General features: G+C 37.1%; 4 protein-coding genes across 5 annotated transcripts; 1 reads left to right on the forward strand and 3 right to left on the reverse strand.

The window, feature by feature from the left end:
* Window positions 1-712: 712 nt before the first annotated feature.
* On the reverse strand, window positions 713-3,943 carry LOC111450637 (putative dual specificity protein phosphatase DSP8). Its single transcript, XM_023090862.1, has 6 exons — window positions 3,269-3,943; window positions 2,825-2,947; window positions 2,563-2,656; window positions 2,379-2,461; window positions 1,474-1,563; window positions 713-1,379 (listed from the first exon to the last, which is right to left on the reverse strand). Exons 1-6 carry the CDS (start codon window positions 3,461-3,463, stop codon window positions 1,110-1,112), a joined length of 855 nt encoding a protein of 284 aa, XP_022946630.1. The 5' UTR covers window positions 3,464-3,943; the 3' UTR covers window positions 713-1,109.
* A 2,095-nt stretch (window positions 3,944-6,038) lies between these two features.
* Window positions 6,039-7,750, forward strand: LOC111450277 (leucine-rich repeat extensin-like protein 7). Its single transcript, XM_023090311.1, has one exon. It carries the CDS (start codon window positions 6,084-6,086, stop codon window positions 7,533-7,535), a length of 1,452 nt encoding a protein of 483 aa, XP_022946079.1. The 5' UTR covers window positions 6,039-6,083; the 3' UTR covers window positions 7,536-7,750.
* Window positions 7,751-9,156: 1,406 nt separating this feature from the next.
* Window positions 9,157-10,743, reverse strand: LOC111450213 (acid phosphatase 1-like). Its single transcript, XM_023090225.1, has 3 exons — window positions 10,289-10,743; window positions 9,543-9,752; window positions 9,157-9,480 (listed from the first exon to the last, which is right to left on the reverse strand). Exons 1-3 carry the CDS (start codon window positions 10,663-10,665, stop codon window positions 9,303-9,305), a joined length of 765 nt encoding a protein of 254 aa, XP_022945993.1. The 5' UTR covers window positions 10,666-10,743; the 3' UTR covers window positions 9,157-9,302.
* A 375-nt stretch (window positions 10,744-11,118) lies between these two features.
* Window positions 11,119-12,340, reverse strand: LOC111450211 (acid phosphatase 1-like). 2 transcript variants are annotated; one of them, XM_023090224.1, is made up of 3 exons: window positions 11,936-12,340; window positions 11,580-11,789; window positions 11,119-11,370 (listed from the first exon to the last, which is right to left on the reverse strand). In XM_023090224.1, exons 1-3 carry the CDS (start codon window positions 12,307-12,309, stop codon window positions 11,193-11,195), a joined length of 762 nt encoding a protein of 253 aa, XP_022945992.1. In that variant the 5' UTR covers window positions 12,310-12,340; the 3' UTR covers window positions 11,119-11,192. The 2 variants fall into 2 exon arrangements, with proteins under 2 accessions (XP_022945992.1, XP_022945991.1); XM_023090223.1 differs by having other exon boundaries at window positions 11,580-11,804; window positions 11,936-12,333.
* Window positions 12,341-13,208: the final 868 nt, after the last annotated feature.

Below are 13,208 nucleotides of genomic sequence, written 5' to 3' on the forward strand. Positions count from 1 at the left end.
TCTACACCAAACGATGTTATGGGTTCAAATAATTGTTCTACGAGACTATTTGGGTACAGAAGCTAGTTCATTTACATTTATCTAGGTTATCCAGCTTTAACGATCAGTAATCAATATCCACGTTATCTAATTGGTCACGCCTGATATTTTCTCCACCCGCTAGGGTTACGAGAGGTAGAGGAAAGATCCTAAATGGATTAGGGATGTTGGGTGGGAATATTGGGAGGGAAGGATGTACCTATTTATGTAAGATTTTGGTTGCTTTTAAAGGTAGGAAGAAGGGCTTTGGGTTAGGGTTTCTTTATGGTTTGCAGATTTGGTCCCAAAAAGAAGTTGCAATAAGAATTATATATTAGTGCAAACAGGAATATCACAACCTTTTCTTGGATTCTTCCCCTTTTTAGTATACACAAAACAATTATCATAACTACTTTACTTACTCCTTAAGTATTAAGGAAATGGATATCCCCGATCATGCTAGAACTATTATGAAATCAAACTCGAAACTATAACGTGCTATGAATTTTGGATATGTGGATGCAACTAAAAAGAACGGTACGGTATAGAACGAGAGTTGTTTAGACTTGTGTCTTTAATAAATTTGAATTGGTTTGATTCAATTAGTTCTAGAAAAAACTCATACAAACTCAATCCATAAAGTTTTCATTTATTTAAAGACCAAAAAAAAACCGAACTATACAAACCCGCCCTCTAATTCAACTTGTGGCATAAGTTTCAAGTGGAAATCGATATCATGAGTTTACATGGCTGCTTGGTTCCAGCTGCCAGCAACCAGCAAAGGACACGACATGACACGATTGTACAACCTATAGAACAGATCCTGTTCAAGTAACTTCGTTATCCTCGTTACCCTTTCGACTCCGAAGCCAACAAGCTAAATATTTTCCATCAGAACAAACCACAAGGTTTTATTGAGAAGATGATTCTAAGGGAAGTGAAAATTTTGATGTAGCAGTTATGTACAACCTAGTAGTGTCACTATTGGGTGGTGTTCTACTACCAACTTCAGAACGACGACTCTGTTTGAGCCTTAAGAGTTCGATTCTTACTTCCGTGACAAGGCGTGTGCTATGGTCATAAGTCGTTCGTCAACAAGCTCGAGCCTCCGACACTGGCAGACGCTTCATGAGAGATCCACTGCTGCCATGAACTATCAACGACGAAAAGAGGCAGGACAACCTTGCTATCATTGGCTTTGACTTACCCATCCAAGGGCCAACTGCAAGTTCTCTACCTGCACTGTCGATGCACGTACCGTGATATCCTTCTAGATCGTCTTTCGTAATCAGGACTGCATCTCCTCCTGAGGGAGGGCTAGAACTTGCAACGGGTCGACGGTTGCTGTATTCTTGAACAGCCTGTGTGTTATATAACACATAAGGATGAAACTATCTGATTTCCACAAGCTTCTGATCTAAAAGACTTCCAAGTTTAAGGAGTAATTTCTTTTACCTCCCACTGTGAGGGGGCGAGCAACACCCGTGGTCTTCTCGAGCGCACGTATTCTAGCGCAGCAGATGGGGTCATGTGCTTATATTTGACCTGAACAACAAACAAAGAGAATCAACATAATCTCGTTGTTGTTTTGTGTTAGTTTAAATGTAACCGCCCAAGTCCACACGATTGACCAGAACTAGAGTCGCTAGCAGATATTGTCCTTGGAGGTTTTTAAAATGCTTCCATTAGGGAGAGAGATTTCCACACCCATATAAAGAATGTTGCGTTCCCCTCTCCTAGGCTCTCTTTCGGGCTTTCCCTCAAAGTTTTTAAAACGGTCTGCTAGGAAGAGGCTTCCACACCCTTATAAAGAAGGTTTCGTTCCCCAGTCCTAGGCTTCCCCTCAAAGTTTTTAAAATGCATCTGCTAGGGAGAAGTTTCCACACCCTTATAAAAGTCCTAGGCTTCCCCTCAAAGTTTTTAAAATGCATCTGCTAGGGAGAAGTTTCCACACCCTTATAAAGAATGTTTCGTTCCCCAATCCGGGGCTTTCCATTTCGAGCTTCCCCTCAAGGTTTTTAAAACGCGTTTGCCAGGGAGAGGTTTCCACACCCTTTTGTTCCCCTCTCTTGGGCTTTCCCTTTCGGGCTTCCCTTCCAAGTTTTTAAAACGTTGCTAGAGAGGTTTCCACACCCTTTAGTTTCCCTCCTGGGTTTTCCCTTTCGGGCTTCCCCCAAGGTTTTTAAAACGCGGCTAGGGAGAGGTTTCCACACCCTTATAAAAATGTTTCGTTCCCTCTCCAACCGATGTAGGATCTCACATCAAAATTCTGGATAAAAAATATCATAAACGAGGATTTCTTTTCACACGTCTCACTACAGTACAGAATTTCGACATAGAAGGGTAGTACATGATATTACCAAATAGCAAAGCACAATGGTCGTGCTCCTTCCTCGCCCCGCTTTACAGTGGACGTACGTCGTTTTACCACACAACGCGTTTCCTGAAGACAGAACAAAAACGTGTTAAATCATAGCACACATATTGTAAGAAACAGGGGAAGAAACGACACTACAAAACATTACAGCTACGAAAATAACTCACTGTGAATGAAGTCCACAGCTCGACTGATATCCGAAAATTTCGGAGCAAAACAATAATCTCTCGTCGGGATCTTTAAATGATCGATTCCATAGCGCTGCAGAACGTTCAAAAGTCAGGCAATTAGTACAACTTTCATGCCTCAAATGGTTATTCGAAACAAGAAAACTCGTCTCTCTTCAATCTAATCAGGCAACACAATATTTCAAGTTCTAAGAACAAGAAAATACACATGAACAACTGCAAACAAAGAAGCAAAACTCACATAATACAACGAAGATGGAACTAATGTTTCATAAGGTTCATTGAGAGTGATAACACCGCCGACACCGAGCTCCTTCAACCTCGGCACGTCTTTGGGGAACGGCACTGCACCGAGCAAGAGAAACTGGGAAGGCAAGACAAAGTTCTTGACATTAACGACAAGAAAAACTCAATGGAAAATCCTTGATCAGTATAATGCAGAGACAAATCTGTAACAAAAATCACATAAACACACACAAAAAAGGAAGCAAATCCACAAAGTCTCGTGGATTCATACAGTCTTATCATATCATGATCATCAAGTTCATCAGATTCTAACAATCAAATCCATCACACATACAAACTTCAACAATTAAAAGCCAAACAGATCAAAAACGCCTTCAAAGTTCAAAGATAATCCTTAAGCAGTTCGATGAACACGAAGCAAAAAAAGAAATGAACGAACCTGATCGATTTCATCCCACCATCTGAATTCAGCCTCCATTTTATTCCGAAGAACGTTATACAAAAGAGTAGGGTAAAAGAGGATTCGAGCCCCAGCCCCAACCAACGCTCTTTTGGCATCGACCTTCACAATCTGATCGCTACCCATTCCATTTTCCCGATCATTCCCAGCATCTTCCAATTCCACGATCTTCATCGCAAGAACACCAGAAGAAAATTCTAATATCCAGATGAACAAATCGAAACCCCAGAACAAAATTTAATACCCAGATGATCAAATCGAAACCCGATTTCCACGGAATTAGGGGTAAAATCAAATCGGAATTTCAGTAAAAATGAGGGATAATACGAAAATTACATGAATGGGTGAGAATCGGAAGTATTGGAAGATCGAAGGAAAAGAGGTATCGATCGGAAAGCGAAAGAAATAGAAACGAAACACCGCATGTTAAGGAATGGATCAATTTAGAGAAACGGAGAGTGAGAGAATCTCTCTACTAAGAAATGGAATCATCCGCAGAATTCGAATTTATATGGAAACTGAATAATCAATTGAGGATCAAGCATTTATCCGCACACACCCAAAAATTCAAGTCAGAATCGATTCCAAATTCTAGCTCATGTACATTCTAGATTGAAACTAATAAATTATTTTAACTCAATCTTAGCGATTAAGATATTTCTACACCTCCTTCTCTAAAAAAAAAAAAAAAAACTTTTAATATCATACAACTAAATATTGAAATTTAGATATAAATGAAGTTATAGGCAACCGATTAGGTCGCTAATTGTTAATTAAATTTGGATTAAAGACCGACTCGTTAATGATAGAGAAATTTAGATATTGAAATAAGAATTATTTAAAATTCTATGAATCGGAATAAAATATTTAAAAATTTAGATAGAAAATTACAAATTTAATTATAATAAACCCTAAGTAAATTAATTTAAATTGAAAATAATTTTTAATTTATTTATTTATTTATTAAGTGGAAAGTATATATTTTAAATGAATTTCTCATTTTATTTTAAGAATTAAAAAAAAAAATTAATTTAAAAGTCACATTTATGATGTTTCCAAATCAACGACCCTCTTTATTGATAGTAGAAAAAATTGATATGGACAATCTTACAAAGCTTTCCACTAAGGCTATAAATAAAGTTTTTTTTTTTTTAATATTTTTTTAGATAACAAAATAGAAAATAAAGTAAACAAAAATAAATAAATAAATAAATAGGAGAAAAGGGGCGAAAACCCAATTTCTTAAAGTAATTAATTATAAAAAAAGCCCCCCAAGTTTTAAGTTTCTCACTTTATGCCCATGTGCATACTTTTTGGTACACCACATATTTCTAGAATTAATTCTATTATTGTCTTAGGAATAAATTACTTTTAGTTGTAATTTAAACAAACACCCAACTTTTTAATTAACAATAAGCCTTACTAAATTATTTTATAATAATATATATTCAATATATCGTATCTCAGTAGTTTAATTAGTTAAAATATACGTCTTGGACCAAAAGGTCAAAGATTCGAATCTCTCGAATTTCACATGCCGTTGAATTCAAATTTGTTGGGTTCGTGGCTCAATCTAATTAGCTCACGAAAGTTCAAGTGATAAGATCTTATATGATTGAGTTTGGGAAGGTAAAGCGTTTTCGCTCTTTTCCCTCGTCAACTCAATAAAACATTTTCGAGTCGGGTTCTTTAGATCCACGTGTTTTTGATCGGACCCAATGATGAAGAAGGGCACACGTACCTAAACCCAACCCACTAAGTGGGCATCAAGCTTTTGACCCAAAAGAGGGCCAAGGGGAAGTGCAAGCCCATTTGGTTCATCAAAGTTGTTGTAGAAGCAAAGGCCCACATGGATCATGGACAGCAATCAAGCATTTTCTTTCAAATTAGTGGCATACTTAAAAGTTTTTATTTATTTGAATCCGACCCGTCTAAATAAGTTCATAACTTAACCCAACTCATACGAGCTGGACTGAGTTAGATCGAAGTTTTTTAACACACTTGGCTCGAAAAAAATCGAACTTTTTAACACACTTGGCTTTTGAGTTGGGTAAGGAACATATATTGGTGCTCTATCAATGGCTTCCACTAGAAGTGTGGTAGCATGAAAGAATACTTAAGTGCTTCCCAAAACTTCTTATTTTCACACTTCCATTTACGCCTTTTTTATAGTGTTATAATGGTTTTGGTGCCATCCCTACTGAGAAGCAAACCCTGCAACCGCCTACTCTTTTCCATTCATTTTCACACTAAAAGGGACGCATCTCATCATTGCTCAATTCTTCCGGTAAAAAACAAGTCTCGATTCTATAATTTGAATTTTTTAGCTCGTAGGATCGGGTTATGAGTTAAACATAGTCAAAATCGAGCTATCGAGATCTAGATAGTCAAATCTCTAAATACCCCATTTGAAACTGTCTAAGTCTGTGTGATATGGAGGAGTGGTCAAATAACTCGATAGCCCGAAATCTGATTAACCCAACCCAACTGTACCATCTTTAGATGGGTTATGAACTTATTTGAGTTGGGTTTTGTTCAAATAAATGAAAATTTTATGCATTGATTCATGGGTTCTTCTAAAACGCTTCAAATTGAGTTAAACCGACCATGACACTGACCAAACCCTAATATGTGTTGGAATAGTGATCGAAGAAGATGGATTAGATTATGGTGTCATAAATAAACAAGAGTGTGATTCTGTCTTTTTATGAAAGAGTAGGCAAATTTATTCTCAACTCACCTAACTTCCTTTGAAGATTAATAACAGAAAGGCCACAATGTTAAGGACTAGTCAATGACATTACTCCCATTTCAAAGCTTCAATCTTTCAAGTTTGAAAAGGAAAAAGAAACTCCCAAAACAATGGATGCTTACAAAAAGTTGGAAACTTCTCATTATAAACCCAAAGAAACAGAGAAGGTTTGCTCAACTTAGGCCTCCATTGTCAACCCTTTTTGCTCTCTTCAATGCTCAAACCAAAGCAAGTAACATGGAGCTCGTGGTGCGTGTCGTGAACTCGAAAATGGAGTGTTGGGTTTTTTTCGGTCTGTTTTTAAGTGGTCTAATTCTCCCCGCCCGAGCCATTGTCGGCGTTGGTGGCGGAGTTCGTTTTGGGTTTGGTGGTGGCGGTGGCGGAGGCGGAGGCGGAGGAGGTATTTGGGTTGGCGGAGGAGGAAACACTCCGAATCCGACTCCGAATCCATTGTTAGGGACTCAACTAAACAGAGCATACTCTGTTCTTCAGACATGGAAATCTGCCATTTCCGACGACCCGACCGGAATTTTGACCACATGGGTCGGCTCAGATGTATGTTCTTACCAAGGAATCTTCTGTACAAATCATAGTTCCGGCCAAATATCCGTCACCGGAATCGACCTCAACGGCAAGAATCTCAGAGGAAGCCTCATCAAAGATCTGGCCTTTCTCACCGATCTGACGCTTATTCACTTAAACAGTAACAGATTTTCCGGTACGATACCGGTGAGTTTCCGGCAACTCCAATTCCTTCAAGAACTGGATCTCAGCAACAACAACTTCTCCGGCGAGTTCCCCGCCGTCACTCTCTACATTCCGAATCTCAAGTATTTAGATCTCAGATTCAACTCCTTCACCGGCCCAATCCCGGAAGAATTGTTCTTCAAGGAACTAGACGCCATTTTCATAAACGACAATCAATTCACCGGCGAAATCCCCCAAAACCTGGGGAATTCACCGGCGTCTGTGATAAATCTGGCGAATAATCACTTCGTCGGAGCAATTCCGGCGAGTTTTGGGTATATGGGTCCGAGATTGAAGGAAATTCTGTTCCTAAACAACCAATTAACCGGTTGTATTCCAGAAGGAGTTGGGTTTTTGACAGAAATTGAAGTCTTGGATTTCAGTTCCAACAAATTGTTCGGTCATCTTCCTGATACAATCTCTTGCATGAACCAAGTTGAGATTTTGAATCTAGCCCACAACGAGTTATCCGGCGTCGTTTCGGATTTGGTCTGTTCCTTGAGAAGCCTCGTGAATCTATCCGTAGCGGATAATTTCTTCTCCGGCTTCAACCAGCAGTGTCGGAACCTGTTCGGTGGGTTCGATTTGTCGTTCAATTGCATTCCCGGGGTGGGTCTGCAGCGGCCGTCGCCGGAATGTTCTGTAATTCCGGGAATTGGGTTGAGTTGTCTCCGGGTTCCTGGACTTCCACGGCCGTTGGTTTGTGGGCGGCTCCTTGAAACGCCGGCGGCGGAGGCGGCCCCGTGAGAACGATGGGTGGAACTGGCGGGTGGCAGCCGGTGGGTAGGTGATTAATTAATTGCAATAACTATACAGATTTTTGGGGTTTTTGTTTTGGGGGGGAATTGAATGTAAATCTTTTTCACATTTAATTCTTCATGGAAACAGTACTATCTGAGATTTTAATGGTGTAGATTTTTAAAAGGAACTTCACAATCAGATCTTTGATTTAATTACACTAATGCTTCATCTCATTTTGGATATTAGGGTTCGGGTCCATTTGAATTGACTTTATATGTATCGATAAATGTAGAATAAATATTTTTCGATAGATATTTTTTGTATAATGATACGGTTTAGAACTTTTAAAGAGCTCCTACTAGCAAATATTATTCGCTTTGGCTCGTTACAGCTCACAAGCCTACTACTAGCAAATATTGTTCGCTTTGGTTCGTTACGTATCGTCATCAGTTTCACAATTTTAGAATAAAACACATCTATTAGGGAAAGAATTCCAATACCCTTAATGTTATACTACAAATGGTATCAGAGCCAACAATAATCCACCCCTTCGGAGACCTAGTGTCCTCACTGCCCGATGACTAGCTTTTATAACATTTGTAGTAGCCCAAGCCTACTGCTAGCAGATATTGTTAACTCTAATACCATTTGTAGTAGCTCAAGCCTACTGTTAACAGGTATTGTTCGATTTGGCTCATAACGTATTGTCATCTTTGATACCATTTGTAATAGTCCAAGTCTACTGCTAGCAGATATTGTTGGCTCTAATACCATTTGTAGTAGCCCAAGCCTACTGCTAGTAGATATTGTTAGCTCTAATACCATTTGTAGAAGCCCAAGCTTACTGCTAGCCGATATTGTTGGATCTGATACCATTTGTAGTAACCCAAGTCTACTATTAGCCGATATTGTTGGCTCTAATACCATTTGTAGTAGTCCAAGCCTACTACTAGCAAGTATTGTTCAATTTAGCCCATTATGTATTGTCATCAATCTCACAATTTTAGAACAAAACACGGGAAAAGTTTCCAATACCCTTAATGTTTCGTTCTCCTCTCCAACCAAGGTGGGATCTTTGCTTCGTTCCCCTTTCCAACTAATGTGAGATCTTATAATCTATCCCTCTGACTACCCCTCTAAAGGCCCATCACGGGCAGATTTTAGCCCCTTGTCGTCATCTTCAATGTGAGGGTCGGGCAGATTTTAGCCCCTTGTCGTCATCTTCAATGTGAGGGTCGGGCAGATTTTAGCCCCTCGTTATCATCTTCAATGTGAGGGTCAACAGGGAAGAGGTTAAGAAATGTTTGGTATGACCTAGGCATTGTGTTGGCTTCAATCCCACACTAATGCAACATCTTACCTGGCATTACTTACTCAACTAGATTCATGCGTGAACAAGTTAGTTGTTGAAGATAATGGGAGAATCGACAAACGTGATACCTTTTTAGAAACAAAAAAAAAAAACATGTCGGTGATTTATAAGGGTACAAGTGGTCAAAGCCCACTTCTTAAATGGGCCTTACAAGTGGGCCTTACAAAAATAGTACACATTTCTTAATAAAATGCATTATTTATAAAAGTTATGTATTATTTATTAAAGTTAGAAGTATCGTTTAGCCCGAGCAAACCCCATTAAATTACTTCGCTAATCGAGCTAAATTCTTTCGAGAATGAATAATCGATACATGGACAATTCAATAACATCGAAAAGTTCGATTAAACACAACTGAAAACTAATACATCCTCGACAATGAACTAAATTATTTGTAATGACTAAGGAATGTAGTACATTGAATTTGGAAGCTTGAACGATCGTTTCGCAAGAGCAAACCCCATCAAATCACTCCACTGATCTCCCGAGTTTCCTTGGATAATGTAACCTTGTTTCACTAATTCAGCTCTCTTCTCAGATTTGTATACCGTAGCTTTCTTTCCTTCATCATCAGTTCCCCTAGAACAAAAGTTTAATTAAACCATCCTCGTGGGTAGAAGATATTTTAAAATCACTCATACCTTAAGATAAGTTTCTCCCAACCAGAATAACCCGCTCGGAGAAGGTTTTTCTGCGTGACAACTCTTTGAGATTCACCACGCCCGGTTAAAAGAAAAATTTTGAACCCGAGACTTTTTAGCTTTTTGTACAGTCTCAAACTCATTGGCAACGGAGGAGCCGAACCCGTGTTCACCCACTCGTTGAACGAAGTATCATTGAACGGTTTAGACCTACACAATTTCATACAAATAGCTTGATCCTTATTTTTAAAAATCTTTAAAATTTTATTTTCATTTATTATATTTAAATATTTATTAAATTACAAAAAGCATTTCAAATATTTCCTATATATTATTATTAGGAGACAAACAAAGCACAGCCTAGCAACCTATTTACAGACATACTCAAATAACCATGTGAATATACAGAGCCCATACCCCCACAATATTTAAATATATTTTTTATTTATATAAAAATATGAAAACTTTATTAAAATAAATTATTAAATTATTTATGATCCTTTTAATATTTATATATGCATTTTCTTATAAACTCCAAAATAAAAAAAATAATACTTTTATTTTTTATTTTTTTTCAAAATGGAGAAATAAGTCTTCCTAATATCAATTTTTTTAAAAAAAAATTTTAATGTAATTATACATTTTTTTTTAATTTTTTAGCTTGAATTTAAAAATATTTCGGTGACCTTAAACTAAATATATATTTAAAAAAAATTAAATATGACCGAAAAAAACGCTGAATTTACCCGAATCCATTAGCTCTATAATACGGCAAATTGGAGAGCAGCGTTTCATCCACATCAAAAACCCAAGCGTCCCTCCCATGGTCCTTCCCGAGTTTGACTGAATAAGCAAAGGTCAACGAGTAATTCGCCACGGCTCGCGAGTCCGACAGATAGCGGTGGCCGTTGAAGTACTCCCGGACGAACTCAATGCACGGCCGCGGAACAGTCTTCCACGATCCCGCGGCGTTCACTTCCACCGCGAATTTCCAGCTCTCGCATCTCGGGTCGCCCTCTGCCCGGACCACGTGCTCTCTCGGATATATTCTGACGGCTGCAGCGGAGGAGACGGCGGCGGTAACAAGAAGAAGAAGAGAGAGAATTGAAGTCGGAGAAGCCATGGCCGGAAACTCGATGAGCGGTAGATGGAGGAAGAGGGTGGATTTATAAAGATTAAAGAAGCTTTTGGAGCTCGTTTTGAAGTCCAATTATTCAATCATTGTTCCTTTACATTAATAATTGGATTTAAAAATTTACCGCTTTATAATGGTAAAAAGTCACCAACCACTTTCACCCAATAATTTCTTTATTTTCCAACGGTTACGATTTACCTGAATGCTCGGCTAATTTTAATATTTTATATCAGTGGACAAGAATCTATAATCTACTTTTAATTTTTTTTATATAAATAATAATAATAATTATTATTATTATTATTTTTTAAATATAAGAATATATCAATACAATTTAAAGCTTTTTTAAAAAAAATAAAATAGTTAAAAATTCGAATTATATTTCTATTAATATATTTAAATTTTTAATCACTTAAGTTATAGAACCTACGTTGTGAAGTGGAGGGCTGTGTATCCTTCAACTGCCATATTTATTGATAAGGATAGAGAATACGCGAGCTATTATTGCCCAGAACCTAAGAAACGTAGTACATTGGATTTGGAAGCTTGAACGAGCGTTTTGCTAAGGCAAACCCCATCAAATCACTCCATTGATCTCCGGAGTTACCTTGGATTCTATAACCTTGTTTCACTAATTCATCCCGTTTCTCTGATTTGTACAATGTAGCTTTCTTTCCTTCATCTTGATGTCCTCTAATTTCGTGATAGAATAAAGAAAATTAAAATTTAATTAAATAAGTCTTTAAAAAATAATAATAACCCAAATAAATTTTAGGTTAAGAATATGTTTTTTTTTTTTCAAATTTGGCTCGAATTTGGTCTCTACTTTTCGTAACATGTTTTTTTAGTTCAACGATATACGGAGTGAGAGATTCAAAACTCGAAAAGCTTGGAAATCATACCTGAGGATGAGCTTCTCCCAGCCAGAATAGCCTGCATCAATGAGATTTTGTTCCGTGATAGCTCTTTGAAATTCAGCTCGTCCGGTTAAAATAAAAATCTTGAATCCAAGCTTTTTGACCCTTTTATAAAGTGTCAAACTGGCTGGTAATACAGGTGCCAAGCCCTTATACACCCACTCGTTGAATGAAGTTTCGTTGTATGGCTCCGACCTATTCCAATTAAAACTAATTGTAGCGATATTTTTTAAAAATATTTAAAAGTTTAAAATATTATTAAAAAATTTAAAGTTGAGAATATTTTTAAATAAATTAGAAAGTTTATAATATATTTTTTTAATTATTTAATTAGAATTTACCCGAATCCATTATCTTTATAATAGGGCAAATTTGAAAGCAATGTCTCATCGACATCGAAAACCCAAGCGTCCATTCCGTCGCCGTCGGCAACGTTCACCGACAAAGCGAAGTTCTCCGAGTAAGACGCCACTGAGATGGAGTCGGAGAGATAGCGGCCGGTGTTGAAGTAGTCCTGAACAAAGCTAACGCACGGTCGGGGAATAGAACTCCATGATCCGGCGGCGTTGACTTCGACGGAGAACTTCCAACTCTCGCATTCCGGGTCACTGTCGAGCCTGACCAAGTGTTCCCTCGGATACATTCTGATGACTTCGGCGGAGGAGACGACGGCGGCGAGAAGAAGAAGAGAGAGAATTGAGGTCGGGGAAGCCATGGCCGGAAAGTTGAGGACGGTGTCGCAGGAAGTGGGTGGATTTATAATGGAGATCAGACGATGGCAATTGTCTACCTACCTCACATTCATTGTTATCATATCTTATCTTTTTCTTTTTAAAAAATAAAAAATAAAAATAATTTTTAGCTCCAAAAATCCTTTGTTGAACATTCATCATTTAAGATGATTGCTACTATAAATCTTCCCTGTTTTGGACAATACATATATATATATATATATATATCATTTATCACGTGACAATAATTTTGGGTAGATTTTTCTAGAATTTAAATATATTAGGTAATTGAATTTTTTAATTAAAAAATATTTTTAAAAAAAATTCTTGAATTAAATAACAATAGTAGGTGGCCACGTATGCCTTAATAATCTATTTAAAAAAAAAGTTTAAATTCATAAATTTTGAAATTTGCCTGTTTCCCACTTCTAAAATTGTAAATTTAAATTTAAATTTAATAAATTAGAGACTAAATTTATAATTTAATATTATTGTTTTGATTTTTTTAATTAAAAAAAAGTAATTATTTATTATATCTTCCCTACCAAGCGATCAAACTCGTGGGTCACGGAGTACGTCACTTGACTGAATTATTGAGCCACGTGGTGAAGTTAATTATTTAACTATTTTTTTACCCTTTACTTCTTATCCACTCTTTCGTGGGCCCTATCCAATTATTTTTCTACCATGTAGGACCCATCTTTAATTAATTAAATTTTGTTAATGAACTAATTATTACCTTTTTTACTGATTACGTAATTCTTAATATTTGAATACTCAATTAACTAAACAGATATTTATTTTAAAGTCTTTATTGATAATATTTGACTTTAGAGTTTACTGAAAGGATATTAAATGTAATGACCTAGTCCTTTTTCGGCTT

Source organism: Cucurbita moschata, unplaced genomic scaffold (genome assembly GCF_002738365.1).
Source record: "Cucurbita moschata cultivar Rifu unplaced genomic scaffold, Cmos_1.0 Cmo_Scf00012, whole genome shotgun sequence".
NCBI classification, from domain to species: domain Eukaryota; kingdom Viridiplantae; phylum Streptophyta; class Magnoliopsida; order Cucurbitales; family Cucurbitaceae; genus Cucurbita; species Cucurbita moschata.

Bases quoted from the DNA above. Each gene is read 5' to 3' on its own strand.
- LOC111450637 (XM_023090862.1), bottom strand. From the start codon at position 3,463: ATGAAGATCGTGGAATTGGAAGATGCTGGGAATGATCGGGAAAATGGA. The intron at 2,462-2,562 runs GTGAGTTATTTT...TTCTGTCTTCAG, and splicing joins AGCTGTGGACTTCATTCACA to GAAACGCGTTGTGTGGTAAA. The intron at 1,564-2,378 runs GTAATATCATGT...TTTGTTGTTCAG, and splicing joins CCATTGTGCTTTGCTATTTG to GTCAAATATAAGCACATGAC.
- LOC111450277 (XM_023090311.1), top strand. From the start codon at position 6,084: ATGACATTACTCCCATTTCAAAGCTTCAATCTTTCAAGTTTGAAAAGG.
- LOC111450213 (XM_023090225.1), bottom strand. From the start codon at position 10,665: ATGGCTTCTCCGACTTCAATTCTCTCTCTTCTTCTTCTTGTTACCGCC. The intron at 9,753-10,288 runs GTAAATTCAGCG...GAAATTGTGTAG, and splicing joins TATAGAGCTAATGGATTCGG to GTCTAAACCGTTCAATGATA. The intron at 9,481-9,542 runs GTATGAGTGATT...CTTTTGTTCTAG, and splicing joins TGGGAGAAACTTATCTTAAG to GGGAACTGATGATGAAGGAA.
- LOC111450211 (XM_023090223.1), bottom strand. From the start codon at position 12,309: ATGGCTTCCCCGACCTCAATTCTCTCTCTTCTTCTTCTCGCCGCCGTC. The intron at 11,805-11,935 runs GTAAATTCTAAT...CGCTACAATTAG, and splicing joins TATAAAGATAATGGATTCGG to TTTTAATTGGAATAGGTCGG. The intron at 11,371-11,579 runs GTATGATTTCCA...TCACGAAATTAG, and splicing joins TGGGAGAAGCTCATCCTCAG to AGGACATCAAGATGAAGGAA.